At 41.4% G+C, this 23,835-nt stretch overlaps 1 protein-coding gene across 4 annotated transcripts in view; it reads left to right on the top strand.

Moving 5' to 3' along the window:
- PDE4C (phosphodiesterase 4C) overlaps positions 1-23,835 on the top strand; it is a 670,949-nt gene that overhangs the window by 519,580 nt on the left and 127,534 nt on the right. The window contains exon 1 of one of the 4 annotated variants that reach the window (XM_077272901.1): positions 9,450-10,172. The exons of the other annotated variants lie outside the window; for them this stretch is intronic. Within the exon in view, the coding sequence (XP_077129016.1) occupies positions 10,042-10,172 (131 nt within the window). The 5' untranslated portion in view covers positions 9,450-10,041. Of the gene's footprint in view, positions 1-9,449; positions 10,173-23,835 lie in introns of those variants that run through there. 4 annotated transcript variants of the gene reach the window in all.

Below are 23,835 nucleotides of genomic sequence, written 5' to 3'. Positions count from 1 at the left end.
ATAAAAAAGCAACAATATCCCATACCTGTCCGCCATACAGTCAAGTCTCACGCTGCAATCCATCTCAAGGGGTTAATTAGTTTTCAACCGGGAGTGGTGCTAATGCTACCGGCCCGACCGTAAACCACAGAGGAATGAATGAAAAGCTGCCTGCACAGACTCCCCGCCTGACCAGACATGAACTTATTAGCGTGGGAAAGTTTCATTCATTCCTTACTGAACATTTTCCCATGGTGTCAAGTTCACCCGCGTCAGGCGGGGAGTCTGTGCATGCTCAGTGACATCAGCGGTAGTTGGCCCCGCCTGTCGTGGTGAACTTAACAGCATGGGCAAATGATCAGTAATGAATAAAGATCCACTATGTAATGAATAAAGATTTACAACTGGAATATTTAATTCAGTGATACCTAGGATGTGGGATTTTAGTGTTCCCTTTATTTTTTGAAGCATATATAGAGAGAGAGAGTGTATACAGTGCCTTGCGAAAGTATTCGGCCCCCTGGAACGTTTCAACCTTTTCCCACATATCTTGCTTCAAACATAAAGATACCAAATGTAAATTTTTGGTGAAGAATCAACAACAAGTGGAACACAATTGTGAAGTTGAACGAAATTTATTGGTTATTTTACATTTTTGTGGAAATTCCAACACTGAAAAGTGGGGCGTGCAATATTATTCGTCCCCTTTAACTTAATACTTTGTTGCGCCACCTTTTGCTGCGATTACAGCTGCAAGTCGCTTGGGGTATGTCTCTATCAGTTTTGTACATCGAGAGACTGAAATTCTTGCCCATTCTTCCTTGGCAAACAGCTTGAGCTCAGTGAGGTTTGATGGAGATCGTTTGTGAACAGCAGTTTTCAGCTTTTCAGATTCTCGATTGGATTGAGGTCTGGACTTTGACTTGGTCATTCTAACACCTGGATACGTTTATTTGTGAACCATTCCATTGTAGATTTTGCTTTATGTTTGGGATCATTGTCTTGTTGGAAGACAAATCTCCGTCCCAGTCTCAGGTCTTTTTCAGACTCAAACAGGGTTTCTTCAAGAATAGTCCTGTATTTGGCTCCATCCATCTTCCCATCAAATTTAACCCCCTTCCCTGTCCCTGCTGAAGAAAAGCAGGCCCAAACCATGATGCCGCCACCACCATGTTTGACAGTGGGGATGGTGTGTTCAGGGTGATGAGCTGTGTTGCCTTTACGCCAAACATATCGTTTGGCATTGTTGCCAAAAAGTTCGATTTTGGTTTCATCTGACCAGAGCACCTTCTTCCACATGTTTGGTGTGTCTCTCAGGTGGCTTGTTGCAAACTTTAAACAACATTTTTTATGGATATCTTTGAGAAATGGCTTTCTTCTTGCCACTCTTTCATAAAGACCAGATTTGTGCAGTGTACGACTGATTGTTGTCCTATGGACAGACTGTCCCACCTCAGCTGTAGATCTCTGCAGTTCATCCAGAGTGATCATGGGCCTCTTGGATGCATCTCTGATCAGTCTTCTCCTTGTTTGAGATTAAAGTTTAGAGGGACGGCCGGGTCTTGGTAGATTTGCAGTGGTATGATACTCCTTCCATTTCAATATGATCGCTTGCACAGTGCTCCTTGGGATGTTTAAAGTTTTGGAAATCATTTTGTATCCAAATCCGGCTTTAAACTTCCCCACAACAGTATCACGGACCTGCCTGTTGTGTTCCTTGGTCTTCTTGATGCTCTCTGTGCTTCAAACAGAACCCTGAGACTATCACAGAGCAGATGCATTTATACGGAGACTTGATTACACACAGGTGGATTATATTTATCATCATTAGGCATTTAGGACAACATTGGATCGTTCAGAGATCCACAATGAACTTCTGGAGTGAGTTTGCTGCACTGAAAGTAAAGGGGCCGAATAATATTGCACGCCCCACTGTTCAGTTTTTGAATTTCCCAAAAAATTAACCAATAAATTTCGTTCAACTTCACAATTGTGTTCCACTTGTTGTTGATTCTTCACCAAAAATTTACATTTGGTATCTTTCTGTTTGAAGCATGATATGTGGGAAAATGTTGAAAAGTTCCAGGGAGCTGAATACTTTCGCAAGGCACTGTATATGTTTTCACGAATATTTGAGGCCATGGATCCATTATATGTCCATTTTGCATGCCGGCGAGAAAATCTCGCCGTATGGATGTCATACGGATCACTGTTCAGGGAACATTTCTGCTATTCACCTCTGTGTAAAACGGACCGATTTTTTATTCTATGTGTGTAACTCCAGCCTGACACTGCTTCTTCCTGCAGGTTCGGGACACAACAACAACTTTCCCAGAATCCCCTGGGGCTATGCTAACCACTCCCTGTCTCTTGTTGCTGGATGATTCTAAATCATCAATGCAGCATCTACTTGTCTCACTTGCCTTATGTAAATGTCACTCTGAATTGCATTTCTTTTCTTTGAGGTTAGTCATAAACATTTATGAATTGCTAGCCGTGAATTCTCACATACATTGTACTTTCATTGTGATCCTCTAAGGCTATGTGCACACGATGCGGATTTGCTGCGGATCCGCAGTGGATTTTTCCGCGCAGAAACGCTGCATATCCGCACTGTGATGTACAGTACAATGTTATTCGATGGGATTAAAATAAAGCTGTGCAGATGGTGCGGAAAAATCAGTGCGGAATGCTGCGAATTTCGAAGAAGTGCATGTTACTTCTTTTGTGCGGATCTGCAGCGTTTCTGCACCCCTCCATGATAAAAATCCGCAGTGGCAAAATCTGCAGAAAATCTGCACAAAATCCGCATTAATTCCGCATAAAAACCGCACAAAATCCGCATAAAAAACGCGACTGCGGATCCTGCCAGGAGATGCGGATTTTGTGCAGAAAATTCTGCACCTCTTTTCCTACGTGTGCACATAGCCTTAGGCAGTGTTTCCCAAAGTCCAGTCCTCACGGACCCCACGGGTCATGTTTTCAGGATTTCCATAGTGCTGCACAGGTGAGACAATTCCTGATGCCTTGATGATACTTCCATCACCTGTGCAATACTATGGAAATCCTGAAAACATGACCTGTGGGGTCCGTGAGGACTGGAGTTTGGGAAACACTGCTCTAAGGTCTACTAATCATATAATTTCATTTATTACATCACAAATTAGTCAGATAAATTGACTTGTTTTTGTAAAGTTTCTGCAGAAGAATACTTACTGATATATCTCATGCAATAAAATGAAGAATTCACCACCAGCATATGATTCCTGCAAGGTTATAATAGTAAAAACATTATTTATTCAAGTCAAACGCCCTTCCACAAAAGCGTGTACAATGCCTTCCTTTCAGAGCAAGCAGTAATCTTACTGATGTTCTTACTGTTGGTAAGATGGAACCAGTCCCTTCTGGCATCTTACTGCAGATTACCTTCTCCAGAGGTTTCCAGATTTGTATATTTTGCCATTTAGGATGTTACATTGTATCTTATTAGCATGCATTTATTAAGTAACCTATGGCTCCCTCTAGTGGTTACATAAATTCTTACAATTAAATTTTTTTACTGTACTTGCAAAGTGAATGAAATCACCAACGTTTAACTCACGCTTTTCATTTCCCCCTTGTATTTATTGATCTGAATTATTTAGCAATTGTTTCCCCCATTGAGATCAAGGAGGCTACGCAACAAAAAAATAAATCAGAAAACACATATAAAAGACAAAAACACACAAAAAGACATCAGAAATGCACATCTTTATGCTAAATTGCCACTGTGTTTTCCTAGGGATTGTATTGTTAACTGCAGATAAAAAAACAAATCTGCAAAAATGCTGCACGGAAACATAAACTGTAGTAGTTGTCCCATTTAAAATGCAATTTGTTATAAAGAAAAAACACAAACTGCGCTTACTCGCCCTCCCCAGGTTCAGAGCAGAGTCTCCACAGCTGCTCTCATTGTGTGTTATTGAGCTGCAGTGCTGATGATGTCATGGCGTGGCATCCAATCAGTGAGCATGGAACAGCCCCCACTTAGAGCTAATTGGCTGCCACACCAATTCCAGACACTGGGACAGAGACTCAGCGGTGGACCTGGGGAGGGTGAGTTTGGAAATCAGTGCAATCTAAAATACAAGACATAAAATTCCCACAGGCTGCTCCATAGAAGCTGAAATACACAAGAGAAAAAAAAATATGGTAATCGGAACTCTCTAATATCCATTGCAAGGTGCACTCCGTAGCGCAGAACATTCTGTAACTTGTGCCCCACATTTCCCAAGAATGGTGTAATGTACAATAGTCTAAAGATAGGAGATACTGGGTGCGATTTTCAGCAAATTCATTTCCCCAAGGGAAGTTTTCTATAAAGTTTCCAACTTTGGAGAATTTTCCATATTACATAGAGTACTTTTTATTTAAGCAACATCTATAGCCAAGTCTGCCACATTTTGGAGGAAGTTCCCTAAAGAGGGCAGTAGATGGCGCTATTATATCTTCCATTTGTAAACACTGGCACCCTTTTACTTGTATGAGCACATTTTATGGCAGCTGAAGTGAAGGAGATGCCGTGATTTGGTCAGAAAATCAAATCTACATCGCTATGATATTAGTGCCACTCTCAGAAGATTTTAAAAATAATTGTCAGTTACACTTAGTTCAAAAAATGTTAATGGGGTTGTTTGGGTAAAACAAGTCATCCCCTGTCCACTGGATAGTTGCTAACTAATTGATCATGGGGCTTTGACTGCTGGGACCCAAACCGATCGGAAGGACTGGGAACTTATATCTGTTCAAGTATGGAGCAGCTGGTTGGATGCTCGAATGTCACTATTTGTTTTCTACAAGGCTGCCAGAAAAAGTTGAGCATGGCGCATGCCAGCCCCATAGGGAATGAATGGAGCGGTGGTCGAGCATGTGCACTCCTGCTCCATTCGGAAATAAAAGTTCTCTGTTCTGCCCATCAGTGCGGGTTTTAGCTGTTGGAGCCCCACCGATCAATAAGTTATCACCTCTCCTTTGGATAACTGGTTTTAACCAGACAAACCCTTAAAACTATAGTAAAGGCTAGTCCATGAGATCCAACCAAACGGTTGTAAACCTGATAATTCTTTGTGTGTTCACAACAGCCAACAAGAAGGATGCTCATTACTAGTGATGTATCTCTGATAGGGGCAGACCATGCGGCGCTCTATGAGGCCCATGACTTGAGGGGCACAGTCACCCGCCTGGTATCCCTATTTTGGCATTCTCAGGTTGTAGATATAGTTGAACACAATGGAGAAACACGTAGCCATCATCTCCCTGCTCCACCATTCAGCCAAGTAGGCGCTACGACATTACCTGCTGCAGGGAGCCTCAGTCTGCACACAGCGCAGACCAAAGAAGTGCTTCAGGAGAACAGGTCTAGGGGAGTAGTTTTTATTTATTTTGTCAATCAATCCGTGCGGAAGGCACCATTAAGATTCTATTTTTTCTTGGTCCTTTGTGTCTTTTTTACCCCTCCATGCTTCCAGTTTCACATCGCTGACACACCTCTCTGAGTTGATGACTGTGCTGGAAGTGAACTGACTGATAAATGTATAAAGTAGCACAGGCTTACAACACAGCTCTGATGTACAGTACTATGCTCAGCTGCATCCACCACAGATATTTGGCAGATCATCAAGCTAATGTATGTTCAAAATACACTCTATTTTCCTGTGTAATGTATGATCCTTTACCCATCTCTGCATGAAGGATTTTCTCTTCTGCTAATTATATCAACATAGCTGCACGTGTGTTTTTACAGCATCGATCTGTTAGCTGGTTTCAAGCAGAAATCAACAGTCCTAGACCCTGCTCTGCCTGCTACCAGAGCAGATACTAGAATGGCTTAGCTGTGTTTGATGAACACTGCTGAAACGTCAGTGATGTGAAACTGCAAATGCTGCTTTGTTGATGCGTATGGCAGAAGATTATTTTTTGCCATATACATCGACAAAGCGTCATATCCAGTTTCCCATCACTGATATGTCAAAAGCAGGCATCAAACAGCTCAGTCCTGCTTGTGTAAACTTTGTAGTGCCAAGTTATTACAGAGCAAAGTGCAGGACTGTTGCTCTCTGCATGAAACAAGTTAATAGATCAAAGATGTAAAAATACACATGCAGCTATGCTGATGTAGATGGCAGGGAATAAAATTGGACTGACAGACTACTGAATAGGAGCATAGAGTGCACAGAAGAATAGAGTGCATTCTAAATCTACAGTAGAATACACTCAATGATAGAGGTGGAGGCAAATCAGAGCTATGGTGGCAGGGAGACTGCTGAGAGAGACTGCACTATGCATGATCGGCCAGGAGCACTTGTGCTACAGCATGACGGTTGACCTGGAGAATCATAATGGCAGGTGTGTTTTAGCATTTAGTGAACATGGTAACAAAAATGTGGAATTGCACTTGTTTGGAATTTCACTGCAATTGGAATTTTTTCCCAGTTTTCCAGTACACGACATGGTAAAATTAATGGTGTCGTTCAAAAGTACAACTTGTCCATCAAAAAACAAGCCCTCACATGGCAATATTGACAGAAATATAAAAAAGTTATGGCTCTGGGAAGAAGGGAAGCGAAAAACGAAAAGCAAAAAACAGAAAATTGAAAGGGGTTAAAAAATATACAACATCAGTTTGGTTTCTTTAACATTTAGTAAAAGTAGAATTAAACATAAATATACCAGTAAACATATACTGTACATAGCAAAATATAGGTGCAGCACTAGCAATGTAAAAAAAATTATCAATGGGTTCAAAGACCTACCAGGCAAAAGCAAACCTCATTATATCCAAAAAAAAGATGAAGGCAGCACTCCAAAACTCCAAAGTATAGTGATTTATTGACTCATCATGTCAGGGTGATAATCTTTTCTCCACACTTTTTCTCTCTGGACTTGATCCTGGGGTCAGAGTTTAGCTATCTTTTTAGTACCAGAAGAATTTGTTTCCATGTTTTCTGCACTTTTCCTATATAAAATATACCATGCTAATCGCTAATAATAGACATACAGTAGTAGTATAATAATAAAGATGCAAGAGATAATGAAAGCTTTTTAACCATAAACTTGTCTAAACTCTAGCTTTAAGAGTTCAATAAACTGCAGAGCGAAAAGGACTAAAGTCCAGGACACCTTTATTTATCAATGACAGATTTATTACTGTATGTGCACGAGGAGTTAATTTAAAGAGACTCTAAACCTAAAATATACTGTTTCTATATTTATTGTTCATAAACACGCTAAATAATATTCTACTAAAGTATTAAGAAAGAGTTGACGAAATGTACATTGTCGTCAGGTGCCACCTGTCTTACTTATAACCACTCCTAATTCCAGAGCACATTTTTGCAAAGCAAAGGTCCTAATTTGTTATTTGCAATTTTTTTTAATCATTTATCCTTTTTTTGTCTTGTGCTATTTGGTGAAATTTTAGCTCCAAATTCGTAAAAATGGAGCAAAAGGATTACGAATTTTGTCCAAAATAAAAAAAAATGTTCTTTTATTTTTGTCTTTAAGGGCTTGTGCACACACTGCGGATTCCATTGTGGAATTTTCCGCAGCGGATTTGATAAAACCGCTGCGGTTTTTACTGCGGATTTATCGCGGTTTCTATTGCGGTTTCCTCTGCGGGTTTTCACCTGCAGATTTCTATTGGAGCAGGTGTAAACCCGCTGCGGAATCCGCACAAAGAATTGACATGCTGCGGAATATAAACCGCTGCGTTTCCGCTCGTTTTTTTCCGCAGCATGTGCACTGCGGATTTCATTTCCCATAGCTTTACATGGTACTGTAAATGCATGGGAAACCGCAGCAAAATCCGCAGCGTGTGCACATACCCTAACAGTTGCATTTTTTTAGTGCAGAAACTTGCATGTTCCAGTAAAATGTGGCAAAATGTGCTTAAAAAATATCTGGTGTGCATAAAATCACTCCAGGGGGTGGGAACGGAGTATATTTTGCAACAAAATTTGTGAGTTTTTGATAAGTCACAAATGACGAATCAGGAAAAATCTTATTTTGGGAGATCAGATTGGGTGAGTTACTTCTTGCTTGACGGCTCTGTGTTTCCTCATGATGCCAAGCCAGTGCTAACCTCACTCAGACCTTTAAATGACTCCAACAAGAAATACTGTATGTCCCTCTCAGTATGGTACCTTTTTCATAGTGCCCCCAACACGCAGTATAATGCCCCTATAGTGTCCCCCATATAGTTTGATACCCCACAGTACATTCCCTTCCACGTAGCATCATGCCTATGTACCCCTACGTACCTACAGAGACCCTGCACAATCCCTATCCAAGAATACTCAGTCATACCTAATGTGACCATGCAGGTAATAGACCAGGTGAGGAGGGAGGATTCAGGGAAAATGCAGGTACGGACAAGATACAGAACCAGGCAGCTGTAGTGTGCAACATGACATGCTCCCCTTGGCAGCACAGTAATGGTGCATGTGCTCTTTGGACACTAGAGGGCAGCAGCAGCCTGTTGCCCTCCTGGACATTGCAGTCGGCTGCCAGATACCGCAATTTGACAGATGGGACAGAGCATCGAGTGAATGGCTCCTGAGTAAAGATGAACCGATCGTTTGAAATTCAAATTTATGGGCTTTGCCAAATTTTATCCCAAAATTTGAGTTGCCTTGAATAAATTTGCAGTGAATCACATTACTAGTGAGTGTCTAAAATATGTGCATAACACACTTGGTTTTTGTAAGTATAGAGAGAATATGATCTGTATAGTCCATTTACTGGTTGGTGCTGGAGATACAGCCATACAGGTTGCCAGTCCGGCACCCGGCTGTGCTCCATTGGGACCTGATGATCTCTGATAACCTAGGTACTGGCCACCATCGTACAAGGTATGGAAATCCTCTTCATACACTGGGATAGACCATGTGCTGTCATAGCTGCAGGCCATTATAGGGAAGACCGTGCTTTGGGCTGCTCTCTGATGCTACACCAGTGTAAGGAATTGTGCTGGACAACTTATTTATTTTTTTGGCAACCGAACAGAAACGTTTTTGAATTCTCTTGGAACCGTGAATTTCAGGAAATTCGACTCAAACTTCAGTTCTCCCCAAATCATCTCTCCTCCTGAGCCTGGTTCTGTACTATAGACTAAGGGCATCTGGGATCTATTCAGGACGAGTCAACTTCGAACTCTGGTGTACATCATTTGTTCAAATCATTTTAATATTCACGATTTTTAAGCATCACAGAAGATAAAAAGTGCAAGAAAATAAATCAAGCCAGTAATGAAAGCTGCTATTACTCTGAACCTCTGTGGATGTTAATGTGAAGAAGCATGGTGCTTGACCTAAGGGCTGGCTCTTTAGAGAGCCATCCTGTCAGAGCTGGAGTGAGGCCCTCCCCGTTACGGAGTAGAGTGACGGTGACATCACAGCTGAGGGAGCATTTCTTCACTGCACTCTTTCCCAGCTGTCACTGATCCTACAGGCAACACTTGGAAGCCTCCTTGCTTTCACATGAGAGGAGGACATTGCGAGTTTTGTGCTGCTGACGTCTACTATTTTTGGAATTATAATTCACATTCTCTTTTACATCTGCCTAAACCTGTTCACCAAGGTAACGCAGACAGACGTAAGCTGAAGGATACTTGCAGAATCTGCAGTTTGCCTTATTCTGGATATTCCTTTTCTGGAGGGTCCGGTTCAACTGAATTGGGTTACCGTATGGCAGATGCTTAGGTGACAAAGTATTTTTGGAAACATAAAGTTGGAATCTCCTCCTATTGTTTGTCGAGAAACAGACTCTGGAAACCATGAAAAAATAATCTTCCTGAAGAGGAAATCAAATATTGACTACTGTCTATCCTCTCCATAGGAAAACCAGGCGTGATATTCTGCTCCTTGTATTCCTGGCCACTTCTAATAATGGGAATATATTTTAAAGGGAGGGTTAAAGGATGTTTTCAATGGGCCATAATTAACTCTGACAACCCTGCATGGTATCTTATATTTCGACACTCTGGATGTTTAAGGACCATCTAGCCCTGAAAGCTTAAGCCTGGATATGAGTTTACCTACAAACTGTGGGTTCCTGGCTCCTATGGACTATGGAGGACATAAGATATTCAATGGGCACGTGTATGGGTCACCGTGTGCAGTCAACAGGCCCATCGATATTGTACAAAGAAGGAGACGGTAACTACATTTATACTTATTCTTTATTTGGGTTTTGTAATGGGGATACGTTGGTGGTGCCCATTATAGAGCAATATGTCACCTCCGATGGAAGTTTGTCTCCAGTGACCGACGACATTAGCACTGCTCTATTAATCATCAGTGTATGGTCTTGTGAATAACTGAGCTTGTGCTCTTTTTTCAGCCTTTCCGATGGATCTTTAGATAAAACTGTAATTACACAAAAAGTTATTAATCCTAATTACTATTATGCTGTTCCTGTAAATTAACCACTGAGGGCACATGGCAAAATTACCTGAATAATTCAAGGTTGAGGTGTATCTTAAATGGGCCCCAATTAAAAATCTGTAGTAGGGTCCTCAGGTCTTAGACATGAAGGTAGGATTATCTAAATTATTTGTATCAGTCTACTTCATGGATGTATGGTATATTCCTAGCATGGTATATGTATATTCACTACACCGTGTTCCAAATTATTATGCAAATGACATTTTTCTCGGATTTTCCTAAATGGTCGATGCAAATGACAGTCAGTCTAATAAAAGTCATCACCCGTTAGAGTATACATCGAATTTTATTGAAGAAACCTCACAATGATAACAGTATAATCTCCAAAAGGAGTAAAAACTCAAAATGCACTGTTCCAAATTATTAGGCACAGTAGAATTTGTAAACATTTGATATGTTTTAAAGAACTGAAAATGCTCATTTGTGGAATTTGCTGCATTAGGAGGTCACATTCACTGAACAAAAAGCTATTTAACTCCAAAACATCCTAACAGGCCAAGTTACATGTTAACATTGGAACCCTTCCTAGATATCACCTTCACAATTCTTGCATCCATTGAACTTGTGAGTTTTTGGAGAGTTTCTGCTTGTATTTCTTCCCTCCCAGAGCTGCTGTTTTGATGTGAACTGCCTCCCACCCTCATAGATCTTTTGCATGATGATCCTCTAAAGGTTCTCTATAGGGTAGAGGTCAGGGGAAGATGGTGGCCACACCATGAGTTTATCTCCTTTTATGCCCATAGCAGCCAATGACTCAGAGGTTTTCTTTGCATTATGAGATGGTGCATTGTCATGCATGAAGATGATTTTTCTCCTGAAGGCACGTTTCTACTTTTTAGACCATGGAACAAAGTTGTCAGTCAAAAACGCTATATACTTTGCAGAGGTAATTTTCACACGTTCAGGAACCTTAAATGGCCCTACCAACTGTTTCCCCATGATTCCGGCCCAAAACATGACTCCTCCACCTCCTTGCTGACGTCGCAGCCTTGTTGGGACATGGTGGCCATCCACCAACCATCCACTACTCCATCCATCTGGACCATCCAGGGTTGCTCGACACTCATCAGTAAACAAGACTGTTTGAAAATTAGTCTTCATGTATGTCTGGGCCCACTGCAACCGTTTCTGCTTGTGAACACTGTTTAGGGGTGGCCGAACAGTAGGTTTATGCACCACAGCAAGCCTTTGAAGGATCCTACACCTTGAGGTTCGAGGGACTCCAGAGGCACCAGCAGCTTCAAATAACTGTTTGCTGCTTTGTAATGGTATTTTAGCTGCTGCTCTCTTAATCCAATGAATTTGTCTGGCAGAAACCTTCCTCATTATGCCTTTATCTGCATGAACTCTGTCTGTGCTCTGTTTCAGTCACAAATCTCTTCACAGTATGATGATCACTCTTAAGTTTTTGTGAAATATCTAATGTTTTCATACATTGTCCAAGGCATTGCAATATTTAATGCTTTTCAGCAGCAGAGAGATCCTTTTTATTTCCAGTATTGCTTGAAACCTGTGGCCTGCTTAATAATGTGGGACATCATTTTTAAGTAGTTTTCCTTTAATTAGAATCACCTGGAAAACTAATTATCACATGTGTTTTAAGATTGATTTCAGTGATCCATTGAGCCCTGAGACACAATACCATCCATTAGTTTATTTGAAAAACAAAGCAATTAAATCTTTATGACACTTAAATCCAATTTGCATAATAAATTGGAACACGGTGAATATTGAGATTCATAAAATGAATCATTAAATTCAGTTTTTGTATTCAGTCCCATTGTCCCATTGGTCTATAAAATCCAAATCCAGCTCCAACTCATACAGTTCGCCTCTTAGTCATGACTAAGGGTGCTTGGTCACCAGAAACGCGTTGATATCACATTTTATTTTCTGTTATTGCTGATGTTTTTATCCTCCACTGAACACAAATTTCAAGTGAATAAAGAAAAGGTTATTGAAAAGTGTAAGTTATTATGACAGAGAACAATTAGCCGCAAGCTATCAGACCATGTAAAATTACACAGCGGGATTGATGTGTTTTGTGGTGCATAATACAGAAACGTCATCAACGTTCTGCTGACTCCATCACTGCAGTGCCCAAACTTCTTAGTATGTGTGTTATGAGCTTCATGGAATGGGATTCTATGGCTTTGAAGCCGCATGCAAGCCTTACACCATCAAGCACAATGCAAAGCGTCGGATAAAGTGGTATAAATCATGCCACCACTATACTCTGGAGCATTGAAAATGTGTTCCGTGGAGTGATGCATGACACGTCTCTATCTGGCAGTTTGATGGATGAGTTTGGGTTGGGCAAATGACAGGAAACCGTTACCTGCCTGCCTGCATTGTGCCAATTGTAAAGTTTGGTGGAGGAGAGATAATACTATGGGGCTGTTTTTCAGAGGTTTTCCTAGGCCACTTACTCCTAGTGACCTGTAATACTCTATCTTACCAAGACATTTTGGACTATTGTAGCCTCCAGCTTTGTGGAAACAGTGTAGAGAAGGCACATTTCTGTTTCAGCATGCCCCACTGCACAAAGTAAGGTCCATAAAGGCATGAATGGGTCAGTTTGGTGTTTAAAAACTTCTCTGGTCCACACAGAACCCTGACCTCAACCCCCTTAAAGGGGTTGTCCAGTCAAAACCGATAATTTTACAGTCACTCTGTGTGATTGCAGACTTATGAACTGCAGGGATTCTCCGGTTTCTGACCCAGAAACGGAGGGTATGTATGAGTTTGAAAGAAGAAATATAAACCAGCTCACCCGTGATGTATAAACCAATCCTCGGGAGCACGGACCCGCTGTCTTCAGGCGTATAGAGTCCAAAAAGAAAAGAATGTCCAGCTTCACCGAATCCGTAAAAAAGAGTTTTCTTTATTCACATACTATTGAGCATAGAGGATACAGACTTCAGCACAAGCCATATGGGTAAGAATCTCAACGCGTTTCTGGAGACTAAGCTCCCTTAATCATGACATAGTCATAGTCGGTGAAGCTGGACATTCTTTTCTTTATGTATGAGTTTTACATACCCCCGGTCAGTGGGTGCAGCCTCGCTCCATACACTTATATGGAGCCGAGGCCACGCCCGACAAGTGACGCAGATGGCCAGTTGGTCAACTAGAGGGCACTGTCTCACTTCATACAAGTGTACGGAGAGGAAGGCGGTGCCCACTGGCTGGGGGTATGTATAACTCCTATATACCATCCATTCCCTGGTCTGAAACTGGCGAATCTGTGCGCTGCATAAGTCTGCAGACACATAGAGTGACTGACTGCAGACTTATCGGTTTTGAACGGACAACCCCTTTAAACACCTTGGAAATGAACTAGAATGGAGATTGTGAGCAAGGTTCTTGTCCAACATCACTGTCTGGACAATGATCTCCTGGGTAAAGGGTCAAAAATTCCAATGGACACATTCCAAAATGTTGAAGAACTCCTTCCCAGAAGAATGCAGCTGTTTTAGCTCAAAATGGAGAGCGACTCCATATTAATGCCTTTGGATTGAAGATGGGATGTCATAACAGCTTCTGTTGGTGTAATGTGCTGAAGTGCAGATATTCTTCTCCACATAGTGTATACATATCTACATATACTGTACATGTGGGCACATAAAGAGACACTAATCTCAAGAACCAGATTTCAGCCCCATTCTCACCTTTGCTGTATTCCAGAACACTGGATGAGGAAAACTTGTCAGTGTGTGCAAGCCGTAAGTGATTAATATCACTCCTTAGCCTCCTAGAAGAAGCTGATATTAGGGTACCGTCTCACAGTGGCACTTTGGTCGATACGACGGTACGATCCGTGACATTCCAGCGATATCCATATGATATCGCTGTGTCTGACACGCAGCAGCGATCAGGGACCCCGCTGAGAATCGTACGTCATAGCAGATCGTTTGGAACTTTATTTTGTGGCTGGATCTCCCGATGTCATCGCTGGATCGGTGTGTGTGACACCGATCCAGCGATGCGTTCGCTTGTAACCAGGGTAAACATCGGGTTACTTCGGGTGAACTTCTTCCATTTTTATCTGGTTTCAGGTGTGATTTTCATATTGCCCACACATATTACTTGTCACAGGTGCGTTTGAACAAGCATCACGTTTCAAATCTATGGGCCAACATAGGTCTCCCTGATAAATGCCTCCGGAGCTTATTATAAATGAAAGGGGGCATTACCAGTGTGATACATATAGATCAGGGGACAGACTGTTAGTCATTACATGTCTCATACTGGTAATACACCATTTCATTTAAAATAAATTCTGGAGGCAGTTCGGGGAGATCTATGTCCTGCTCATTGATCTTAACTCATTTACATATAAAACAAATGTGGATTTCTCTAGAATAAGATATCAAGTCCCAGTTATCAATGTATTTTTTTACTCAACTTTCTATGACCTACATGCCCATATAGACGGCTTAGGAGGTTTGATCCTACTGACAGATTCCCTTTACATTCCCAAGGTCTGTTAAACATATATAAAAACAACTGATACTCAAGGGACTTGATACCTATTATATCTATATGATCCACTAGCCCTCCAACCATTGTTAAATTGAAAAAAATTCAAACCAAACTAACCTCATCTTGAAAGATGGAAAGTATAGCCATGGTCCTCTTTTTCTCCTTTTTCCAGCCCGACACAGGCAAATCTGAGTTGAAGGTCAATTTCCCCCAATACCATAGCCAATATTGGATCACTCATGAGATTCTATGCTTCCCAGATGCATTCTTGTACAAATATGTCAGGGAGGAGGGTGCTCCCTATATGATGGTCCTATGACTTGCCTATTTCTGATCCTGATCCAGAGAGTGGGGAATAGAGAAGGTGGGCAGGATAGCTACCAACGTGCCACCCCGAAACACCTGCAGCTCATTTGCATACGATGTCAATGCTGGATTTAATCCTCATGACATTTTTCATTTAAATAAAGGTAACCTAAGGTTAAAATGAGCGTTCCCACATAGGAAAACATCTTTTTTGTAAGTGACATACAGTAGTTAGTAAAGTTTAAAAAAGGTCGATCAAGGTCAACCATAGGTTGGGAGGGAATATGAATGAAGAGAAGATGCAATGCTTGGGTAAATTATTATCAAGGCAAAAAAAAAAGCATGAATCAATCTGTTCTAATAGGGAAAATTCTCACTCCTTATCCTGAACAAGAATTCTATACATGTATATCATGTAAATCATCTAAGCCTTTTCTGAGGTCGTGTTTCCTAAGTAGGCTTCTCCACAGATTAAATAGTTCTTATGGTAATGAAACATTGCTGCCTCTGAAGTTCAAGCCTTTTTCCCTAGAAAGTAAGTTCCTTAGAAAGATTCCATATTCTCAATATTAACAAATTTATGAATGTGTATAATGTGGAACAATATTGTATATGTAATATCGTGTTCTTCATTATTTTGTCGTGTCATTTTGCAATATTCACTGATCAGCTATAACATTAAAACCACTGACAGGTGACTGAATAGCATTGGTTATCTTGATACACTGACACATACGGTCTTAATCGATCATCTCACCATTGAGACTTGGTAATGAAGTTCTTGAAATCTGAAAGGGTCCCAGCATTAGGACCCCCAGCAATAATGAAGTTATTCCCTATCTCACGGATGAGAAACCACTCCAAAATTTGAGAATGTCTTTTTAAAGGGGTGATCCAAAACTAATATTGATTTTCATCCAAAATGTCTAGTTATTTTAATAATATAATAGTTTTTCTAATATAGTTTAAGTAAAAAATCCCTACACTTTGTTTTCTAATCTAAGTGCTTTATATTTTTCTCAGTGCACAGTGACAATGCGCTCCCTTGCCGGCTCTAATTAGGAGTGACGAGCTGGCAACAGAGTGCACTGTCAGTGTGCATTGTAAGAAGCTAACCCAGCGAGCAGAGACCAGCCCCGTCCCCGAAACATACAGCACAGAATACTGCACAGTAAGAAGGGATCTTGTACTGAGCATTTGGCAACCGATACATGCTACCGTAAGTGCAGCAAGGACTAGCCGAGCCCCTGAAATGAACATCACTGATGATTCCCTCGTTTCAAGGTGGGTTCAAGGTTCTACCACCTGATGGTGTCCCATTTGAGTATCCCAGCATGCACTGGGGATTGTCAAATGAAGTGTCATCAAAACTAAAATAGGTGAAACAATAAATAAAGCAGGTAAAGTGTATGGACCTTTTAATTACAATATTTTTTCTTATATGGTTTATTATTAAAATAAATTACCGGACATTTAGAATGAAAATCAATATTAGTTTCAGACCACATCTTTAAAGAATTCGCTGCTAGTGTCAGACACCACGGGACATTGTCAAAGGTTTTGTTGAATCAATGGCCCTAAAGGTTCAGAGCAGTCAAGGAGGTTTTAATGTTGTGGCTCATCACATATTTGTATCGTCTGTATGTATATTTGTATATGTGTGTGTCATGAAAATGATGTCAAGGATATTTAGAGATGGTTCCAGCAGGTTTGATAAGTGGTCTCTCATATGAAGTGCTAGACACAAAGCAAAAGACGGACATTTGTACTTGGGCAGTGGAAGTAGTTAATTGTTTAGTGTAAACAGGACGCGATCAAGCAATTGCTCATCTTAACATTAGAGACTATGTGTAGGGATAGTGCACACCCTGTCTGCATGTGTCTGTGACATGCACGGTAGAGGGGTCACAAGGACAGTACTTGTAAAGTGATATACTGTAGATATTTTTCATATTAACTAGAGTTTAACAAAAAGATTTGCAGGACCCTGGCTTGGCATTTACATCAGTACTCCAAGGCAGCAAGACCAGGGCCAACTTGTTCAGCCAGCACTCGCACGCCGGCATCCTGGGCGTCTCTTGTGATTACTAAGCCTGCATGATATCATGACGTCAGTACTGACAATAGACGCCCAGGATGCCGGCATTCAAAGTTCGCACTGATCGTGACCCAGGTCCCACTGAGTATTAACATGGATGCTGGACCAGGGTCCTGGCAATCTTTTTCTAAGGCGGCGGTCACACTATCGGTATGTGGTCGGTATTTTACATCAGTATGTGTAAGCCAAACCCAGGAGTGGAACAAACAGAGGAAAAGTATAATAGAAACATGTCACCAGGTCTGTAATTTTGACCCACTCCTGGTTTTGGCTTACAAATACTGATGTGAAATACTGACCAAATACTGCTAGTGTGACGGCAGCCTAATAGTAACTTTGGAAAGCTGGAAAAAGGGCACTTGTACTTATTAAGCTTTTGTAAGATTACCACAGATCATGCAACAGTGAAACCTAAGACTATGAACGTCGGCATAATCATTTTTATAAAAAAAAATTTACGATGCTGATATTGCCACAGCACAATGGTGGGCTGTAGAACTACAAATTGTGGCTTTCACAGTGGTGGGCTGTAGAACTACAGATTGTGGCTTTCACAATGGTGGGCTGTAGAACTACAGATTGTGGCTTTCACAGTGGTGGGCTGTAGAACTACAAATTATGGCTTTCACAATGGTGGGCTGTAGAACTACAAATTATGGCTTTCACAGTGGTGGGCTGTAGAACTACAAATTATGGCTTTCACAATGGTGGGCTGTAGAACTACAAATTATGGCTTTCACAATGGTGGGCTGTAGAACTACAAATTATGGCTTTCACAATGGTGGGCTGTAGAACTACAGATTGTGGCTTTCACAATGGTGGGCTGTAGAACTACAAATTGTGGCTTTCACAATGGTGGGCTGTAGAACTACAAATTATGGCTTTCACAATGGTGGGCTGTAGAACTACAAATTATGGCTTTCACAGTGGTGGGCTGTAGAACTACAGATTGTGGCTTTCACAGTGGTGGGCTGTAGAACTACAGATTGTGGCTTTCACAATGGTGGGCTGTAGAACTACAGATTGCGGTTTTGTTTATCGTCTCTTTCTGTAATGTAGGCAAACGGATTTCCACAATGACAAATATTCTAGCAATGCAGGCAAGTCACAGCTGTCTCTGGGGAGGCTGGGGAGTAATCTGATATGATGACGTGAATACATTTTTCTGCTATATGCTTTAGGTTCTATGGAAACAATAGTTCTAGATTTTATATGCAGTATATTTATCAAGATGGGTAAATAGGCTCAGGAGCAAACTGAAGAGCGAACTCCTTCATATCCATGTTTCCTTTTCCAGAGTATTATGTCACAACCTAATGTTGTCGGACATGCAGTGTTAAACACCCTGCTTACCACATATATCTTAGCAGAAGGCTCTATGGCTTTGACAGCTGCAACAAGTACATTAGGTAGGGAATTGGGACTTTTTCTCTAGACTGATGTGGAAGAAATAAGTCTAAAAAAATAGGAGAAGATATCTACCCATCATCCTATGTAATTCTGGTACCACTGCACTGTGATTTGCTACAACAAATCCTTGATCCCCTATGTTGCCACTGATTGGCTGCAGCCTTATGACTGACTGCAGTGGTCACATTCCATTCGAGCTGGGACAGCAGGTGACCTGTGCAGCAAACCATTGTTTTTTTAATTGACTACCATGCCGGGCCCATTAAAAAAATAATTGCAGACAACCTGTTTAATTCATGAACTGTGTAGAGTATAATTAATCTGTTGTATAATGAACAAGTCAGAAGTGCCTGGGGTTGTGGTAGCTAACCGCTACATAAATAACCTACTATGGACATTATAGTACCAGAGAATGTAAGATAAGTATCTAGAGGACTCTGAGGCTGAAGGAGAGTTTGTCTAAAAGGTATGTGGTCACAGTATTACTGTTAGGCTAGCAAAAAAACTAAATTTCTGAAAGCCATCTCATCCGATCCTCCCATACATGAGTGCTCATTCGGCTGAGCACCCCTGTGTTCTCTATAAGAAAGCTGCCGGCTGGCGATCGGCAGTCTGAAATCAGACATGCACGATCAACATCTCCTCCCACCATCAGTCAGCTGGCGCCTGTGTACACAGTAGACAGTTGGTCAAACCCATTGATTTTAACATTCATAATGACAGCTTCTGCATTGGTCTGGGAGTAAGCAGAAAAAGTGAATATTACTAAGTTAAAGGGAACTTGTTATGTCAAAAAACGCTATTAACCTTCAGATATGGGGTTAATCTACAGATTAATAGTGTTTTAAAGCTGTGCCACCTCACTAAAAGGTGCTTTGAAAAAGAACTTATTGTTCGAAACATGTAGCATGCTGCCATTTCTTCTCCTGTGAACCATGTTTTTGGATCTTGGATTTTATCTTCAATAAATTTTGATATTTTTGGAAGCTGGATTTTCTCTTCTATTTCACTAAAAGTCTGCCTATCTGGAGAAAATGAACTTTACTCCTCCCGGCAGCATCCTGCTTTGTTATAAAAGCGTCTTCAGTCATCGCTCAGCACATAGTGAGTGGTGGCTATGAGCACGCCCAGCACTGACTGACATCCAGCTCAGCAGTGCCCGGAGGCTCATCAGTGCATCAGTACAGAGCCAGCTGTCAGTCAGTGCTGCAGCACGGTTACAGCCACCACTCACTGTGTACTGAGCAGTGACTGAAGCCGCACTGCCTCTTTGACTGAAAGCTGGTGTCTGTTGGGAGGAATAAAGTTCATTTCCTACTGGGAACCGGGCTTTCAGTGCGGCCGCCGGGCAGCTTTAGAACACTATTAAACTAACATTGGTAGTAATATGGAATTAGTTATTGTAGATTTCTCAAATATTACTATGCCTATGTCTGATCAGTAATGGAAATATTCAACATGTGAGATCAAGTTATTGAACTCATCTTATAAATCTGCTGCCCATGGTATTGGTCCACCATAAATTTAATACATGGTTTCTTCTAATCTGCTCCCTTAAAAACAAAGGGGAAGTAGCTGGTATCACACATTTATCTAAGTTTTCATGGACCATGTACCAGATGAAGGACATCTATCAGGCTGTGGGTTGCTCCTACACTTCAGAAATATACTGATGGGTTAATTGGCTTTTTATGAAATTGTCCTGACTGAGATTGGGAAGTGAGGTCTACCCAGTTCTGCAGAACAGGTTGGCCCTACATACCACAAGAAATAACTAATCGTTCATAGAATATCTAAAATGAAGTTTGCAAACTTTTATTAATTAAGACCATACAGTACATAGAAATCTATGTGAAATTTTACGTTGCATGAAAGCCAAAAATATACCTATTAATTATAGCGATAGCGTTTATTTACTTAGTAACCAAGTAAGTTGTGTATGGCTGCAGGGTGCTGGCGGCTGGTAATTAAAGCTTGTTACTTCAACAGTTTGGCTTGATGAACATGGGTTGTAGTAACTAACTCTCAGTTACAGATTAACCAACATTGGAGTGTCCTACGCCATCCAGTCCTGGGCTTTACAGTAAAGCTTCATCTTAACAGCATTGTTTTTCAGTGAAGATGTGTTAAAGGGATGTCGCTAGATTCATACTGGCCAAACCATAGGTAGCATGAATCGGAGCCTGGTCGTACGATTGCAATGGCAGAACCATAAGAATTGCAGTAATCAGACCCCATAGTCCAAGGGAGTCCACATAATTTGTTCAGGGACCAGGAAGAAAGATCCTTATGCTAGCCAGAATTAGGTTGTTGTGTGCCTTGATGGATACAAGACATTCAGTCCTAATACAATTGCCCTTTTTGTGTTCTTTGGTACCATTTTTGTGGAACATTTTGACTGCCTTTTATTCCTATTTTTACGAGGTATGGTGATCAGAAACAGCTATTGTGAGGGTTTTTTAAAATTTATTTTTAATGTTTTTACCATGTACTATGCATAATGTTTCTTTTAGTAATATTCATTATGTATTTTTCATAATAATAAACCTTGTGTAAATGTTTTCAGAGTTTTTTTTTTCTTCATTTTTCTAAACAGTTATTTTCATTTCTTGTTTTACGTTTTTTAGGTCCACCGTGAGACTAGGCACTCCTGTATTGTAACATATGCTTGTGTTGCATTGGCAGGCAGTTTATTCAGACATCATCCATGCCAATTTGTCCGAGCACGGACCGCTAACGTTAGGACTGGCCATGGCAATCCCGATCCGAGTGTGACAGCGTCTTATATTTCTATGAGGATGCCATGCTTGGGATGGGAGACCCGCGGCCAGTCCATGCATTACGGTCTGAGATCAAACCGAATTCCATGGACATCTGAGTGAGCCCTTAGATAGTGCTTAGTAGGTTCTGATACATGGCTGACCTGGTGAGGATTGTTAAGCATATGACTGCTATGGTGACCCATCAGCACACCACAGTCGCATCTTAGGGGATGTTCTTTGATTTATTGGTCTAGCTTTATTCTTTTTACAGAATTACTTGAGTGCTAGAGTCAGATATCTCCAGTCGATCACTGGAGGATGTAGGCGGTATGTTATAGAGCGACAGCTCATGAGCCCACGCCATTCCCATATTGTAATAGTGCTGTGTACTTGTGGCTCATACCGCATTATTACGGAACAGTAAGAAAGGGGTTCATAATTTCTCCCCACTATAGAAAAAAGCCATTACAGCTACGATTGTTTATTTTCTGTTTTTCTCTTTTTAATTTGAAACATGGAGATCAGAGATTAAAACTGGAAAAAAATCTAGGAGAAAGTTAACCCATGAAAGTTTACGTTCAGAGAGCACCAAAAGGGCCTGTTCGAATCTGCATTGTGATTTCTTCATGTCTGAGATGGTTTGACCATAACTGGATGGAAAGCTTTCCACTAAAGCCACTCGATACTTATGAAATTACACACCATGTGCTTTTATGTATTAGATTTTCTTGTAGCAATAAAATATATCTAGTGTCTAGGCAGCCCCCATAGGCAGACTCTGTAATAAGGCAGCCACCCATAGGCAGACTCTGTAGAATAAGGCAGACCCCCCACAGGCAGACTCTGTAGTATAAGGCAGACCCCCCATAGGCAGACTCTGTAGTATACGGCAGACCCTTCCATAGGCAGACTCTGTAGTATAAGGCAGACCCCCATAGGCAAACTCTTTAGTATAAGGCAGACCCCCCATAGACATACTCTGTAGTATAAGGCAGCCCCCTATAGGCAGACTGTGTAGTATAAGGCAGACCCCCCCATAGGCAGACTCTGTAGTATAAGGCAGCCCCCCATAGGCAGACTCTAGTATAAAGCAGCCCCCATAAAAATAAATACTCACCTCTCTTCCTCCTGGTTCCTGCGCTGCTTCGAGCACCCGCTCATCTTCGGACAGCGGGAGCTGGGTAGTGACGTTATCGTGCCCGCTGTCAGTATCTGAGTCAGACCCTAACAGGGGATGATGGGAGAGGGAGCGTAACGCTCCTTCTCTCATCAATGCAGTCAGCTGTATCGTCATCCACCCGATACAACTGAACCTGTGATGATGGGTGGGGGGCCCAATGCTGGCACAGGGCCCTCCACCGCCTCCTCAGGGGCCCCATAGCGGCCGGGCAGCAGAGCAGGGAGATGGATTCTCCCTGCTCTGACACAGAAGGTAACTGTATATGGGCACTGTGCACACGCAGAAACAGTTACAGTAGCGTAGCTCCAGGTGGGCCCCCTCAGAGCGCGGAGCCCGGGGCGATGGCCCTCTCTGCCCCCTTCCCCCCGGTAGCTACGCTACTGATGTAACCCCTTCTCATGTACAGCACCATGGAATTAATGGTGCTATGTAAATGAATAATATTAATAATATTGTGTGGACTGTCCCACAGGAAAACAGAAGATTCCCCCGGTGGACCCCTATATATGATCAGTAGTTGGCACAATATCTGGATATTTGTAAGGAGCAGCACAATATGCAATAAGAGGCTTGCACCCTAATGAAGATGCATTAGTGACGCTATCCTTTTAGCATGGTGATGATGACAGAAGCAGCAAGTTTTGGAAAGTAAAAATATCCAACTAAATTACATGTTCCTGGAAACCCAACTATTGCTTTATAATGAATTATGGCAAATGTTTTGGTGCATTCTGCCTTCATTGTGAGCCTGTAGCATCAGTTAATCCTATATTAGTCCATGACATGATTATAGCCTCCTCTAATTTCACACCTTCTAGTCTGTAAATCTTAAATGTTAGATAAAAATCATGCATAAAGATAATCCACATCTGACAATTTTCAGGTAATTTTTCACACTGGTTAAATAAGAATGAATCAGGTAGAACTGGCACAATACATTGTTCATTTCCTTTAGTAGAGGGTTGTCACACTTTGCTGGCTGCGAGGGATATCTGCATTGAGTAGTAATAAAAAGAAATGTTATTTTTCTATGGGACCTAGCAGTGTTATGGAGGAACTGCGTAATTATTTTTATAAAACGGGATCATCCTTTGTCTGCACTGGTCTGTGCAGGAGCCAGGAAGGATATGATTT

This window comes from Ranitomeya variabilis, chromosome 1 (genome assembly GCF_051348905.1).
Source record: "Ranitomeya variabilis isolate aRanVar5 chromosome 1, aRanVar5.hap1, whole genome shotgun sequence".
In the NCBI taxonomy this organism is placed as follows: Eukaryota; Metazoa; Chordata; class Amphibia; order Anura; family Dendrobatidae; genus Ranitomeya; species Ranitomeya variabilis.
Note: the sequence above shows the minus strand (reverse complement) of the source record. Positions and strands in the feature narration are given on the sequence as shown.